General features: G+C 40.9%; 2 protein-coding genes across 5 annotated transcripts in view; one reads left to right on the top strand and one right to left on the bottom strand.

Annotated features, from left to right (window-relative positions):
• idua (alpha-L-iduronidase) overlaps positions 1-17226 on the top strand; it is a 354201-nt gene that overhangs the window by 61719 nt on the left and 275256 nt on the right. The gene's annotated exons all lie outside the window — the stretch shown is intronic.
• Positions 186-17226, bottom strand: part of slc26a1 (solute carrier family 26 member 1) — a 77888-nt gene continuing 60847 nt past the window's right edge. For 2 of the 3 annotated variants that reach the window (XM_072495754.1, XM_072495756.1), the window contains exons 2-3: positions 7101-7785; positions 186-1802 (exon numbers count right to left, since the gene is read on the bottom strand). In XM_072495754.1, coding sequence (XP_072351855.1) covers positions 279-1802; positions 7101-7745 — 2169 coding nt within the window. In that variant the 5' untranslated portion in view covers positions 7746-7785 and the 3' untranslated portion in view covers positions 186-278. Of the gene's footprint in view, positions 1803-7100; positions 7786-16412; positions 16520-17226 lie in introns of those variants that run through there. The other variant, XM_072495757.1, reaches the window with a different exon arrangement.

Raw genomic sequence — 17226 nt, 5'->3', positions numbered from 1 at the left:
TCTTGTTCCTCACCCAGGAACAATGAGTGAATTGCAAAATCTCCACACATGACTGACCAATATCAGCTAACTCAACAGAGACCCAAAGCAAAATTGGGATCTTTCTAACACTCACAATGAGTGGTACATTTATTTACTGAGCAATCACTCAACCAATTAAAAAAACACCAAAATAGAATCCATAGTTTAAATAAAAATCTTTTAAGTTTGGCATATATTGCCATTTTAATAGTGCATGTCTGTACATTTGTCAATACTGGACATATATATTGAAGCTCTTAAAGAGAGGAATTACCTGGTTCAGGCCAGTTGGCTTTAGCATACTGAACAGCTGCATGCACACTGTAAAACAACAAAGTGTCCATCTCCTTACAGTTTTCTCCAAAGTATCCCCCCCTACTCAGTGAGTCAATCACTGAAGGATTACAGTTGGCCAGGAGGACTCTGATACCAATCTCATTATAATCCTTCAGAACTGTCTTCAATGTATTAATGCCAACAGTATCTAAGAATTGTACTGTGGAACAGTCCAGAATAATGGTGTGAAAACTGTATACTTTAGGAATCAATTTTTTGTTGATAACAGGTTGTTCTTTATTGATGTTGCCATTGAATGTTTTTTCTTCTTTCTTTTTTATTTGCTTGCTTTCTTCCTTTTTCTGCTTTGCAACCTCCAAAGCAGGATTCAGATCAACTTTTCTCATCAGGGCACTCAGAAAGAAATCTTTATTAGCATAGTATAGAGGGGCTTCAAAACGAAAGATCTTAATTTGAGGAATAGATGTAAGGTTATTGTATTCTGCTTGATCTTCATACAGATTGGAACCTTGAATTTGACCCAACAAAGCTGTCCTAGGAACTTGAGTGCGAATGATGACGCACAGAAGTGAAAATGTTACCCCTGTAAATAGCCCTAGCTCTGTACTTACTAAAGTTACAGATAGCATTGTGACCCACCAAACCAGCGTGTCAATTTTGCTCATCCTCCATTGCTTTGGCAGGTCACGAAATTTCATGAGAGCTCCTCTTAAACTAACTATAATGATGGATGCTAGAACACACTTCTGCAAAGAATAGAATACAGGAGCTAAGAAAAGAAGCAACATTAATACCAACACAGCACTGACCACACTGGAGAGCTGGGTCTGACAACCACTCGAATCTTTAACAAGTGTTTTAACCAGAGTTGCACTGGAGGCATATGAATGAAAAAATGATTGAACTACATTACAAAATCCAAGAGCATAGGTCTCTTGATTGGCTTGTATTGTGTATCCATGCTTTTTTGCAAACAACTCGGACAGTGAGATTGTGAAGGCAAAGCTGATGATTGCAAGTGTTACAGCATCCATGGCAACTCTGGGTAAGAGGTGCCAATTTGGAACTTTCGGGGGTAAGAATCCAGTTGGAATTGCTCCTGTAATGCTTGAACCATACATTTCATTTAGATTTACAAAGTGGGATATTATTGTAGCTATAACTACAATGGTCAGTTCCATTGGGAAAGGGAACTTAAGCTTGTGCTTATATCGTTCACCTAATTCTTTGGAAACAACTAGCAGAGGCATACAAATAGCAGTTGTTATCAGATCACAGAAATTGGTTTTGTGAATGTTCTTAAAAATGTTTATCCAAGTTACAACAACACTGCCAGGTCCATGACTACGTGGTAGTTTTATTCCAATGAGGTACTTAACTTGCATGGTTACAATGGTAATTGAGGCACCTGTTGCAAATCCATCCAACAAGGGCTCGGATAGATACTTTGATACAAATCCGAGATTGAAAACTGCCATTAGTACCTGGAACAAAAAAAAAAGGTGAGAACAGCCACGAATCATAATCATGAAATTGGACATCTGACTCCCAAAAAGGACAGCTAGTCAGCATTTTGTATCTACAAAACTTCACGTTTTGTAAAATATGACAGCACTAGAGTCCTAGGGCTCCTCTGAACTTTAGATCATGGTTGCTGCATGGCACTGGGAGAAGAGAAAGTCTGCCTTTTAAAATTGTGTTTCCATTGTGCTCTCTGTTAAGAATGATTCCAGGTTTTTAAAATTTTTTCCAAATTGTGATTGCAGCACTGTGATTTTGCAAAAGCACTTCGAAAAATGCGGAAAGGATTATAAATGTGTTTATTTTTTATTTTCTTATCTTTTTTTTAATATAAATTTAGAGTACCCAATTATTTTTTCCAATTAAGGGGCAATTTAGCGTGGCCAATCTGCCTATCCTGCACATCTTTGGGTTGTGGGGTGAAACCCACGCAGACACGGGGAGAATGTGCAAACTCCACACAGACAGTGACCCAGGGCCGGGATTCGAACCCAGGTCCTCAGTGCCATAGGCAGCAATGCTAACCACTGTGCTGCCCTATAAAGGTGTTTCTGAGCATACCAAAAAAGGGAGCTTTTTTGGTTGCAAAAAATTCATATTGCAGTTTTACAAGTATGTACAGTATCTGCCTATCTACTGAAGCATTGTATAGTATACTGCATTCCAGTTTTCCTCATAACAGTTCCCAAGTTTAAAAACACTCTCTCCACTTGATAAGAAACTGCAATATCATACATTTGTATTCACCTAGTTAGACTCCAAAGAAATAGAGGTAAAAGAACATACACAATTTCTGGACATCTGAAGTAGAAAGATAAAGTGCTATAAGTGCCTTGCACCTGAAAGAAAAGTGAGCAGCACGGTAGTTGAGGAAACAGTTAGTGAAGAGACTTCTATTGGATTGGATCAAGGAGCAAGAGTTCAGTGAAGAAGAGTTAATTAAGGGAGTGACAAACAGGTTTGCTAGCAGGGGTTTGGACGAAGCATTGCTGTTTCAGGCAGGACTGGAGAAGCTCCATGCAGTAAGCAGCCCCTGCCTCCCTCTAGTTGCTTGGTTTTCCAAAGCTCAGATAACACAGCAGTGTTAAAGCTGGAAGCGTGGGGATATTCCCTCTTTAAGAAGAAGTGTCCCAGCGTCTACCTGCTGTAGTAGTATTTCCCAGATCTGGCTTGATGATAGGCTGGTAGCATCACTGTCTTGGTCTTCTGAATGATTTGTGTCCAGTTCCAATCTAAATTCACTTTTCTAAAGTACGAGCCGAAGTCTGGAGACTATTGCTGAGTTGGGAATTTCTAGCCTATTGTTGCAGGGAAAAACAGGCTCTAAATTTTGAAAATAACCCTCTGGGAAGAAAAATCAAATTCAAGGCCATCTCGTATTGGAGATAAAAATTGTCCTGACCTAGATCAGAAGAGAGCTGCAGTCTGTCCTAACAGCAGTTCACCAAATTCAAAAATGTACAATCCATGAGCATGAGCATAAACTAGGTCAACTGCAGGTATCTGTATTCCACAAGCATGAGGGCAGCTGAGAAAACCGATGGCATTTCAACCACAGACTCTCAAACCATTAACAGCAGATTTTAGTAATTCTACACTATTTAAAATCATTGCTACCTTTCTGCCAGCTGAGGAGTCATTGAACTACCTCCCCTGAGGTTATAAGTGGACTGACTCCCTCAAAGATGTCCGAACAGGATCGCCTTTATGCCAACTGGGAACGTTTCTGACTGATGTCTTTCCCTAATTGTCTATGGAAAAATGCCTGCTGTGAGGCACTGCTGCATGACATGACGTGCACAGACTCGAGGTCTGATTTATGGCATGATGAGGGCATCTCCTAAAGGTACAGGAAGGATAAACTGCTATCTTAATGTACCTATTTCACTTTTGATTTGGAGCTCTAATATCCTAATGTACAAGAAGGACCAGGAGGAACCATAGGAACGCGCAACCCAGAGGGGAGGGGGAAAGAGGAGGAAGGGCTGGAGAGACACAAAAGAGGCAAAGTAGGAGGGAGGGGGAAAACCCCAGCCACAGGAGAAACATGCTGGAGTTGACAGGGGAAGAAAAGAAATGGGGGTGGGGGGTGGGGAAGGGGAGAAGAAGGGGGGAACACACTCCCAGACCAACCAGGGATGGCACAAGGGGGTGGTGGTGGTGGGGGGGGGGGGGGGGGGGAGGGGGGCAGGGGGGCAGAGAGGGGGGGCAGGGGGGCAGAGAGGGGGGGGCAGGGGGGCAGAGAGGGGGGCAGAGAGGGGTGGGGTGGCGGGAAGGACCGCACGCCGACTTGGATCGCGACAGACTGTATATAGGAAAATGCAAGGGAAGAAAAGGACAAATCTTTCTGTATTGTACAGTAAATGAACACAAACAGCAATGTACATAATTTTTGATAATTCCTGAAAATACCAATAAAAAGATTTTTTTTTTTTTTATCCTAATTTACTAAGCATGTATCTTGACCAAACAGTTATTCACATTAGAGGGCACTCATTAGGCAATTGTAGTGGTCATCAGAGGTGTGACAGGTCAAAAAGGGCTTTCAGCAAGTTGGATTTCAGAATTTACCAACCTTATTGAGCTTTTTGAGGGGATAACAGAGAGACAATGGTAATGCAGTAGATGTAAATCCACCTACCCTGCGCGTCTTTTTGGATTGTGGGGGTGAGACCCACGAGGAGAATGTGCAAACTCCACACAGACAGTGACCCGGGGCCGGGATCGAACCTAGGTCCTCGGCACCGCAGTAGATATAATTTGTCTGAATTTTCAAATGGCCTTCAATAAGGTGGACATAATAGTATAAGGTCAGAGAATGTGGAGTCAGAGGACAAGTAGTAGAATGGATTGCAAGCAAGACTTCAAGACTGAAAGCAGAATAAAGGGTAATTTATACAGTGTGGGAGAAGGTGGGAAGTTGTGTTCCACAAGGATCAATGCCAAAACCACTGCTTTTCACAATTTGCAATGTCCAAATCATTCATGTGATCAAAAATACAATTTAAATTTGTAGATTACACAAAATTACAGAAGGTGGTGGGGATGATCAATCCTGAAGAGGACTGCAACAAACTACAGGCGAACATTGCAGAAGACATTTCAGTTCAGGAAGAATTCATATTTGACCTGAAACATCTGTTTCTCTCCACAGATGCTGCCAGACCTGCTGAGTATTCCCAGAATTTTATGTTTTTGTTTCAGCATTTGAGGAAGAAGGGAATAGCTGGTCCCAAGTATAGATTTAGATGAATAAAGATGGGGGTAGAGCATAAAGACTGGCACAGATTGGTTAGGCTGAATGGCTTGTTTTTGTGCCATATCTCCTATGTAATCCTATAAATATTGCTGCGGATTGAAGTAAGGAAAAGAAAATCATAACTTGTATTTATGTTATGCCTTTAAAATAATAAAACATCAGGGTGGCACGGTGGAACAGTGGCTAGCACTGCTGCTTATCCGTTGAGGACACGGGTTCGATCCCGGCCCCGGGTCACTGTCTGTGTGGAGATAGCACATTCTCCCTATGCCTGCGTGGATCTCACCCCCACAACCCAAGGTGTGCAGATTAGGTGCATTGGCCACGCTAAATTGCCCCTTAATTGGAAAAAAAATAAAATTGGGTACTCGAAATTTATTCAAATCAAACATAAAACATTCACAGGAGCATTGAAAAACAAAACATAAAACTGAGCCACATGGGAGATATTGGATGAACTAACATGGTCAAAGATAGGTTTTAAGGAGTGTCTTTAAGGAGGAAAGTAAGACAGAGAGGTGCAGGGAGACAATTCTGGGGCTTAGAATCTAGACAGCTGAAGGCCCAGCCTCCAATGGTAGAGCGATCAAAATTTGTGTATACTCAAGAGGGCAGATAATAAGTTGAGTGTAGACATTTCAGAGCTAGAGAAAATTACAGAAAATAGGATTTAGTAAAGGCAACTGAGTCAATCGAGTAAAACTAAAGTATTGGTTTATTCACAACAGAAACATATCTACACACAGGACCCGGTTAGGCTTCACCGGTCCTTTCTCTCGCTGGAGGCCTGTTCTAGTCTGGCCAACCTTGTATACAACAGTCCCCACCCCTTAGTTAACGAGGGAGTGCATACTCCTCGAACCATACGGGGACCATCATCAACCCTGTCCCATGTGTTCTGTGCGGGATACTACATCGGGAAGGGTGAAAGATTTGAAAACAAGGATGAGAATTTTCAAATCAAATATCACAATACCTGACTGCAACCTGTAATTACCACAGATGAATGCTTTCCATCAACTTCAAGTTACTTAGTGGTCTGTGACAAAGCTACCTATTTTGAGTTGCCTTGTAAAGATCCCTTAAAGTATATGATTTTAGAAATCTGTCTCCTTGTTTAGCAGCGATTACCAAATCAAGCCAATTTAAGAATAAATTGTATTATAATCTTTTGAAAAGTTATGTCTTGAAGATATGTCTTTTATATAGACTAATAACTTTGTGCTTGCTTTACCATTGAGAGTTGAATATTAAAACAACCGTGATTACTCAAACAATCATTGCTGGCTCGGCATTGCAGTATATTTAGTTGGTAACGATTTAATTTTGCCTTGACTTTTACCCTGGTCCTGAGTGCAGCTGCTGTCAAAAATACAGTTGGCATTCAAGCTACAGGCTTATTCGAAATTACTGGAGGCAAGTTAGAAAATTGAAATGGTGGCTTCCTATCGGGTCAGGATTACTGTACAGAAGTAGGCTATGTGACATCTAATAAGTATAAACTATTTTGATTTTTGTGCTTTTTCTTTCAAGATTGCAATGAGGGGGATACTTTGAAAAGAGTGTATTCCTCCGAGTACTTCTTTCTCATTTAATGCTATATTAGTAATTGAAAACCAGTATGTTTTAGGAAAATATTGATTAGTTTTCAAAATTCTATTTATTTTTAGATCGCAATGCCCTTCAAAAATATAGCAATAACCTATTTACATGTTGTATTGGGTAGTTAGGATAATTAACTGCGTTTAGCAGAGATAGTGCTTGTTAGCGGAACTACTGAACTCTGCCTTAATTCACTGTGCTATAGAAAATTATTACTACGTTGAAATGGATCCTGAAACTATAATACAAAGGAGTGCTTTGTTTTTGGATTTTTTTTTAACGTTACTGTAAATTTAATCTCATAATTACTCAGTAAGAAACTATCTGTTCACTTCTTACATAGCACCGTGTCTGGAAGCATGAAAAGAGTTAGCACTAAACTTTTAATGAAATGCCTCACCTGATAAACACCACACATAAATGTAAGGGCAGCAGAAACACTGACAGCATAGCATTTTCTATCGCATTCGAAGTTCTGTGATCCAGGAAGGGTGAAATTCATCATCATGGTTGGATTAACGTCACTGATGTTCCAGTTATCCACACTGCTCATTGCTGTTGACATTACTTTGCTCTCATCTTCTACATCAAATCCAGCCAGCAGAAGCTCCCGATCAACCACCTGTCCCACCAAGAGGCATATTAAACTGAAAATGCCTACTGAAATATGGCGCGAAGTACCCATCATAAAATAAATAATGCAGGAGAAAAAGGATGCGTACAAGCTGGAGCTGGTTTCTAGTCCAGCAAGCAGTGCATATGCTATAGATTGAGGGACCATGACGACAGCAACAAGCAAACCTGAAATGGTATCACCCAGGATCCATTCTTTTAGTTTGTACTTTGGGAGCCATTCGAGGACGGGAAAGAAACCAGTAATCAGAGTTTTAAATTTGTCCAGTGAACATGAGCAATTTTCTTGCAGCTTCTTTTCAATGACTTTCTTCACTGCAACTTTTTTCTTCACTGTTCTTTCAATCTGTATATGAGATTCTGAATGAAGTTCCATTTTCGACAATTGTTCTTCGTTTTCCATTCTTCTCATGTACTGTCGGACTGCACTATAGATGAGTAGTTCTAAAGTTCTGCAATTAAAAAGTGCATTACTTCACAGAGCAAATAAACCTTTGCTTATTCAGTGCACCAGCTCTATCCAGTGATTCTTATAGTATGTAAGATTTCGGGCTCAGACAGGTATTAATTTGTGTCTGGATCATAATTGCAGGTTACCAACATAAAGATGCTAAAATTGCAATATTTTGACATAAAGCTATTCATTCAATGTAAAGCAGATTTTGTCTGGGCTTAACAAGCAAAGTGCGAAAGAAAGTTTTGTGGGTTTTTCTAACCTGCAGTGAACACTGCTACACTGAATAGATTGAAAGTTTTAGTTACCAGATTTTGTGCCATGTGGAAAATGCTGAGTTGTAAAATAAATGCTGTATCTTCAAAAAATTATCATGGAGTGCCATATACTTTAAAGATGTTTGGGTCTTTCTTTAGAGAACCAATAAATAATGCCTTTGAATGAATAATAAGAATTCCATTGAATTGTTCTTACTGAGGAAAATGTTTGTTAAAGCTGATCTTCGGTAAGCTTTATAATGCCTGATGGTTACAGAGCTGTGATATAAACAGTATGATTTTTAACCTGCTGCACCATATAACTGCAAGTTGATCCTTGTTCATAAGTTCATAAGATATAGGAGCGGGAGTAGGCAAGTTAGCCTCCCGAGCCTAACACCCTCAATGTGATCATGGCTGATTCCATTCTGGCCTCAACTCCACCGTCCTGCCTGTTCTCCATAACCCTTCAGCCCAATACCAATTAAAAATCTGTCCAATTCCTCAAATTTTCTCACTGCTTCTGCATCCACCGCACTCTGGTGTAGCGAATTCCACAGCCCCACAACTCTTTGGGAGGAGTAGGTTTTCCTCAAATCTGTTTTAAATTTTCTACCTCTTATTCTAAGATTTTGACCTCCCATTTTAGAATGCCCCACAAGAGGAAACAGCAGCTCTACGTCTACTTTATCCATACCTTTTAGTATCATGTGTGCCTCAATTAGATCTCCCCTCATTCTTCTAAACTCGAGAGAGTATAGGCCTAAACTGTTCAATCCTCATACGACAAACCCCTCATTTCTGGAATCAATCTAGGGAACCTCCTCTGAACTGCCTCCAATGCCACTACATCTTTCCTCAAATAAGGGGATCAAATAAACTGTGCACAATACTCCAGGTGCGGTCTTACCAATGCCTTGTGGAGTTGCAACAACACTTCCTTACCTTTATAATCAATTCCTTTTGTTATAATTGCCAACATTCTATTTGCTTTCCTTATCTGCTGCACCTGCATGCTCGCTTTCTGTGCCTCATGCACGAGGACCCTCAGGTCCCTCTGTATCAGAGCACCCCAGAGTCTCTCCCCATTTAGATAATAAGTTGCCTTTCCATTTTTTTGACCAAAATGCATGACCTCACACTTATCCACATTAAACTCCATCTGCCACATTTTGGCCCACTCTCTTAACCTGCCTATATCCATTTGTAATGTTCTTATTTCCTCATTGCAGCTTAATGTCCCACCTATTATTGTGTCATCTGCAAATTTGGCTATAGATCCTTCTATCCCTGTATCCAAGTCGTTAATATAGATTGTAAATAGCACCTGTGCCACCCCACTAGTTATATCTTGCCATCCAGAAAAAAAACAATTATCCCGATTCTCTATCTCCTGTCCGTCAGCCAGTCTTCTATCCAAGCTAACAAGTTACCCCTAATCCCATGTGATCTCACCTTGTGAATTAACCTTCTGTGCGGCACTTTATCAAATGCCCTCCGGAAGTCCAGATATACTACATCTACAGGATCCCCATTATCCACTTTGCTTGTTACATCTTCGAAGCACTCAAGCAGATTAGTCAAACATGATTTCCCTTCATAAAACCATGCTGACTTTGATGGATAGCGCTTTGGCTTTCCAAATGTCCTGATATTATGTCCTTGATAATTGATTCTAACAATTTTCCAACAACAGATGTAATTTCCCACATTCTGCCTCCCTCCCTTTTTGAATAAGAGCATTACGTTAGCATTTTTCCAATCCACTGTAACCTTCCCCGTGTCCATGGAATTTCATAACTAATGGATCCACTATCTCTGCTGCCACTTCCTTTAACACCCTAGGATGTAGGTCATCAGACCCTGGGGACTTGGCTGCCCTCAATCCCAAGAGTTTGTTGAGTACTGTATCACTATTGATGCTGATTGTTCCAAGTTCCACCCTTTCTATTACCTCTGAATTGCTCGTTCCTATAGGAATGGTACTAGCATCCTTCATAGTGAAAACTGAGGCAAAGTATTTATTCAGCAACTCTCGGCAGCACGGTGGTGCAGTGGGTTAGCACTGCGGCCTCACGGCGCAGAGGTTCCAGGTTCGATCCCGGCTCTGGGGCACTGTCCGTGTGGAGTTTGCACATTCTCCGTGTTTGCGTGGGTTTCGCCCCCATAACCCCAAAAATGTGCAAGCTAGATGGATTGGCCATGCTAAATTGCCCCTTAATTGGTAAAAATGAATTGGGTACTCTAAATTTCCAAAAAAACGATTCAGCATCTCTGTCATTTCTGAGTTCCCCACCATTAACTCACCAGTTTCATCTTCCAGGGGGCCAACATTCACCATAGTGACTCTCTTCCCTTTTACGTAACTGTAGAAGCTTTTGCTATCCTTTTTGATATTATGTACTAGTTTTTTTTGTAATTTACCTTAGCTTCTATATTACTTTTTTAATATCCCTTTGTTTATGTTTGAAAGTTTCCCAATCTTCCAGTTTGCCACTGGCCTTTGCAATATATATAACTTAGTTTTTGTCTTTATAATGTTCTTGACCTCCTTGTTCAGCCATGGATGATTTTTTTACCCCTCTTGCCATCTTTCTTCCTCACTGGGATATAATAATATTAATAATCACTTATTGTTACAAGTAGGCTTCGATGAAGTTACTGTGAAGAGCCTCTAGTCGCCACATTCCGGCGCCTATTCGGGGAGGCTGATACGAGAATTGAACCTGCGTTGCTGGCCTTGTTCTGCATTACAAGCCAGCTGTTTAGCCCACGATGCTAAACCAGCCCTTAAAGTGGCACGGTGGCGCAGTGCTTAGCCTCAATTGCTTACTTAAAAAATGAAGTCACTGCACACAGAAGAAAACGAAGAAGGAAGTAACCATGGAGGGCTTACAATAGGTGAAGCCTGACTTAGAGAATAAAACAACAGTGAATCTGTGCTCACACCAAGGGATAACATCAACTTAGGAACTTCTTAACAGTATATTAATCTAATCTAATCTTGTAATTTTTGGGCATTGATTTAATTTGGACTTATTAAACAAAGCTCAGCTGCTAAAATAATATTGTGATAAACTAGCTGCGGTTGCTAATCTTTCTTTCTTTATGATCTGAATGAATATCTAACCGTTTCGATTTTTAAAAGTTAACATTATGATGAGACTAATTGTGTTATCCTAAATAATGTTGAAGGCCTTGTGGCATAGTGGGTAGCGGCCCTGCTTCTGAACCAGCAACTCCCGGTACAATCTCACTCCAGGACTTGATGACCAATGAATGTGTATTCGTAAAGCAGCCAACAGGTTGAGTATCAACTTGCTAAAATAGCTTCAACACACACCCAGTGGCAGACAGTCACAGCAGAAGAGATTCTTGGTCAGCCATGTGATGGAAATAAATTGGAACCTCTACTATTACTATTCATAGCTCCAGGCTTCAACATGTGTGTAAAGATGTATATTACCACATTGGTTCTGATGAAAGGAAATCAAAATGAAACTTTGCATATCTTGCCTGATGACTGTGGAGCGCTTGCGAGAGTCCCAATTTGCTTCCTTTGAGGGAGACCCGCCATTTGTGCAAATTAGGCACTTAAATGGTCAGTGGCAGGACTTCTCTGGGGTCAAGGGGGGGGGGGGCGGCAGAAATCTTGCCCCCTGAGATTGACGGCCAATCAAAGACCAGCAGCTCTACATTGCAGACAGTGTCAACAGAAGTGGTGGCAGCTTCTGGAAATGCCACAACAAGGAGCCCATGATCAGCAAGGGATCAAGGTGGATGATGACAGCTTTTTTCTGTCCCGCCTGATCAAGCGAATTCTTGAATTTGTAACTAATATCTTTAAAATAGCGACTAAACTCCTCCCACCGGTCTCCTGGTCAACGGAGCAAAATAAAAATTGATGTAATCTAAACAACCCCTCCCAAAGCTGAGCATTCCAAAGACTGGACCATGGAACATGGCTCTATCAACTGAATGTTGACGACCTCTCACAGGCCAAATGTGATGACCCGGAAAGGATGCTGAGAACAAATAACATTGGTATCCTCGCATTACAGAAAATGCATGTCAATAAAGATGAGCAAGCATGTCATTCCAAGATCTATGGCTTAAAGGCCTGTCACAACCATACTCCATGCAAAATTGGCCCAGTGATTTATATGAAAGATGAAATTACTAACTGTGTTACAATCCCAAACACGGGACATAGAGGTTTTTCCACCGCAGCTATCAAGATTGGCAAGCTGACAGTCAATGATTATAAACCCCCAATGAAGAATGGCTTAATCAATGCTCCCACCGCCTCAACGCCTAACCATATGGATGACTTCAATAGTCACCATACAGAATTGGGCTACGATTCAAATGATAACAATGAGGAAACCCTGACAGATTAGATGTAGGCACAGGGTGTTCATTTTATGGCACTAAACATTGTGCAACCTTCTGATTAGCAAGGTAATCCTGACCGCCTCATCGTTGTCTCAGCAAACAATGAAGGTGTCCCTGTACACCTATCCCGAGCAGACTTATCAAATAGTCAACAAATAGTCAATTATCAGTCATGCGGGGAAAGCGACTGTTGGATGATCAGTGAAGCAGAGAAGAACTCAGCCTGCACAGTTGTGGTTTTTGAGGCAAATAGTGAAGATATTTTGGATGAGCTACACTACCAGTGACGATATGCTGGTAAAATCTAAGACCAAACGAACTCTGCTACCAAGATCAGGTAAAGATAATTGGAATTTATTGGGCATATAATAAGAAATTATGCTTTAGAAAGTTTGATGCTGATGGAAAAGATCAATGGTAAAAGAGATTGAGGTGGACAAAGAATGATCCTTTTAAAGAGCCTATGTACCACCAATGAAGATGATGCCTCGAGTGCAAAATTAACATATGGAGGTTGATGGTCGCCAACACCTCTTAGGACATGGCGCCTGAATGAGAGGGGGGGATTGAAATCCCTGTTGTCATCAAAACAGGTGCCAAGATGGCACTCTGAAAGGCAGATTAGCCTGGATTTACTGCCAAGGTGGAGAAGACCGTTCAATACAACCCCACCTCCACCCTTGACACCAAAACAGTATAATGGATTTGTGGCCCTGCTTATTGCTACAGTACAAAAGAACATTCCTCAAGATTTCAGAGTGCAGCACAACCCCTGTTGGAGGCCTGAGTGCGAATCCCCCTTTCAACCACACCAACAAACTGGAGATCCAGCAGCAGCCACAGTACTATTTGAATCTTTGGACAACTGGAGACAACAAAGCAGGCGGAACTGTATTGCAATCTATGGACGTTAGACACAAGCAATTGGGCCTGGAACCTCCTGAGGAGACACGCTGCATCAAACCCAGCAGAGGCTGCTAACCAAAGTAAGCACAAATGTTGTTGCTGCCAAAATACTGGCCAACTCAAAGGGATCCCTCAATAGCAACACAAACAGGAGGCCAGGAAAAAACTCAAGAGAAGCCATGGCAAATAGTAAAGAGTCTTACCCACTGTCAAGGCAATTTTACCCTTGTAGAACTGGATGCTGGTCTAACAACCAGAAAAAGGGCAAAGCTGCTAATATTTCACTGGACTTCCTGCACTATCCTGACCCATTGAAATGAAATGAAATGAAAATTGCTTATTGTCACAAGTAGACTTCAAATGAAGTTACTGTGAAAAGCCCCTAGTCCTTGGTAAATCTGGCTACTGGTACTCTTTTCAAATGTGGCGGTGAATGGCCACGTTCCCTGAATCTGAGGTGATGCCAAAATCAAGGAAGCCAGCAGATGACCCTGGGAACTACAGACTCATTGCATTGTTCTGTACAACCTATAAGATCCTGGAGCAACTAATTATTTTAAGACTTAGCTCTATTACCATGTCATCCCTCCTCCAAAAGCAAGCTGGCTTTAGGCCCCAACACAGTTGCTGTAAACAAGTCTTTGTTATCACCACAATCATTGAGACTGGTTTTCACCGCAAGCTCCAGACTGGAACCGCTTTCATAGATCTTTACCCAGCCTACAATATTGTTTTAAAACAAGGACTGATATTTAACCTGCCCCTGAAGCTGCCATGTGCCTAATCACTCCAGTGTTGTGGACATTTTTGAGCAACAGAAGGATGAAGGTCTACCTCCGAGAAAAGGTGAGCACTCAATAATACTCAACAATGGTCTCCCACAAGGTAGTGTCCTGGCATTGACATGTTTTAACACCTACATAAGTGACATGTGCAGCACATCATGAAAATGTATTTATGGCAACGATATTGTTGTGACAGCTCAGGCAAAATCTTCCAGGGTATGAAGCCATGCTAAACTCTGACCACTCGAAATGGCTGAAGATTTCTGCAAGTGGAGGCGACAACCAAACCCAGTCAAGTCTATCGTTTTGGCATTCCACCTTGAAAATCGAAAGCTTACAACACCCTAATGCCATCTACTGTGGAGAGGAAGTGCAGCACACCCAACTTATGTCTTGAAGCTCCCTAACTTACTATCACCACCTTCGAAACACAGCTAACAGATGTCACAAGTGAACACCATCCACAAGCTGTCCACTGTACATCTGCTGTAGCTCTGGGCTTCTCGACAGCTTGAGTGCTGCGCACTTGTATAGACCTTAAGTCGTCACTCTAAACGTATTGACATGCAACTTCACTCAATAATGAGAATATTCTCTGGAACTCTGAGACAACTCTAGTTAAGTGGTTATCAGTCCTTTCAAATATTGCCCATCGCCCCAATCGATGGGATGCAGCAACACCCAAATAAATAACTCTTATCAGGAGCACCTTGGACCTCCCCTTCATTAGAGACTTTCAAGACCGCCCAACTCGCCACGTGGCTCTACAAAACCCCCCCGGATACAAATTGAACATCTTTAACTCCATAAGGGCAGCGTGGTAGCATTGTGGATAGCACAATTGCTTCACAGCTCCAGGGTCCCAGGTTCGATTCCGGCTTGGGTAACTGTCTGTGCGGAGTCTGCACATCCTCCCCGTGTGTGCTCCGGTTTCCTCCCACAGTCCAAAGATGTGCAGGTTAGGTGGATTGGCCATGATAAATTGCCCTTAGTGTCCAAAATTGCTCTTAGTGTTGGGTGGGGATAGGGTGGAGGTGTTGACCTTGGGTAGGGTGCTCTTTCCAAGAGCCCGTGCAGACTCGATGGGCCGAATGGCCTCCTTCTGCACTGTGAATTCTATGATAATCTATGATAACACACATGAAACCCAGAGGAAAGTTTGGAGCATAAAATCCAGCCTCGAGTTCAAATCCTATTTGACCAGCTGGAGAACTTAAATTCAATTAAATTAATCTTGGATAAAAAACTAGTATCAGTAATGGTGAAACTGCTAGATTGTCATTAAAATTCATCTGGTTTACTCATGTTCTTTAGAGAAGGAAGTGTCCCATCCTGACCTGGTCTGGCTTATAAGTGACTCCACACCCTGATGTATCAAAACCACCTTGTAAAACTAATCAAAAACTGTACAGATCATCCTGCGCATGGATTTGGAAGTGAAAAAGCTACACCCAGCCCTGTTGTCCCCACAAAATCCTTTTCAGTAAAATCTGGGGACTTAGGTCATAATTGGGAGAGCTGTCCCTCAGACAAGTCAAGCAACTTATATAATTCAAGAAACTCAACACCATCCAGGGCAATTCAGCTTGCCTGAACCTTAAATATTCATTCTCTCCACTGTTGATGCACTGCAGTGTGTACCATATATAAGATATACTGCAAAAAGTGGTTACTGTTTCTTCTATAGCACCCCAATCACTTAAGAATAACAAGGACAGTAAGTGCATGGGAACACCACCATCTCTGCAGTCATACATCATCCTGACTTGGAAATATATTACCATTCTTTCATTGTCCCTAGGTCACAATCCTAGAACTCCCTACTCTTCAGCACTGTCGAGTATCTTCGCCACATAATTGCCATGGTTTAAGAAGGCAGCTCACCACCATCCTCTCATGGGCAATTAGCAATAAACAATAAATGCTGGCTTGCCAGTGACAAATGCATCCTGTGAATAAATAAAAATGCTTAAAAGCATTTTGTATATTATTCTTGTGCCTTCTATTTTAACATCAAACTTAACTTGTTTATTATAAAAGGATAAACACTTACATAGAATTACCAGGTGAAGGAATGCTAATATATATCAGCAACATGAGTTTCTGGTATAACGAAAACACAACATGCAGTAGGTAAAAAAAATCGTAACTAATGCCAGAAATTTTACATATGGTCTTAATAAAACCTTCCCCCCTATAAGATTAGGGGGAATTCAAGCACAAATACAGTTGCTAAATGGTTTTGCAATAATTAGGGGTGAACTGTATTCAATCGTACTTACTTGCAGCAGGGTGTTTTATTTTATTGGCAAGTTGTTAGATTTTGCTCAATCCTGATTGAGTAAAACAGTGTCTCCAGCAAAGTATTCGGTTTAGAAGAAATGTGGAGTTGGTACTAAAGTTTATACATTGATTAGAAAAAATTAACAGACCATAAATTAGTTAATTATTGCTCTCATCAAAGTTTAGTCCAGCAACATGAGGACTTAGTACCAATTGATCAATAAATATAGAACTTACGGTGAAATAGCACATTATTTATTGCATCCTCAGATTGTTCATGTCCAATTAAATACTTTTGAGGACTAATTGCTGTTATCTAAACAAATGTGGCAACCAAATTGTGCACACAAAATTCAATAGTTAATCTATTTTTAGTTGCATGAGTTAATCCCCGAAATTGAGAGTATTTGGGGTATTTCTGTGATGTGAGTTACTCACACATCAAACATTGTTGCGTGTTTGTGACTATACAACTAGATCAATGCCAGTTCTTAAAATATTTGACATTCATGATGCACCTTGTAATTTAAAACAAAACATTGTTTACATTGGAAATAATAAGGATAATCTGTCAATTTTGAGGTACTCCTTTTGTTACACAATTCTTACAAAGTCTGGGCATAGATTTGCTTAATTCATTACAACTTGCATATCTAGATGTGTGATTGAAAAGTTGGAGTTTCAAGAGCTTACATTCATGTAATTTTTGAACATTTTATTTTCAAGGTACTTGGAGCAGGAATATATTAATAACCATACAGTTTGGTATTATGATAAACTTTTATTAAATGCAGATTATGGATATGCATAGAT

Source organism: Scyliorhinus torazame, chromosome 3, assembly GCF_047496885.1.
Source record: "Scyliorhinus torazame isolate Kashiwa2021f chromosome 3, sScyTor2.1, whole genome shotgun sequence".
In the NCBI taxonomy this organism is placed as follows: Eukaryota; Metazoa; Chordata; class Chondrichthyes; order Carcharhiniformes; family Scyliorhinidae; genus Scyliorhinus; species Scyliorhinus torazame.
Note: the sequence above shows the minus strand (reverse complement) of the source record. Positions and strands in the feature narration are given on the sequence as shown.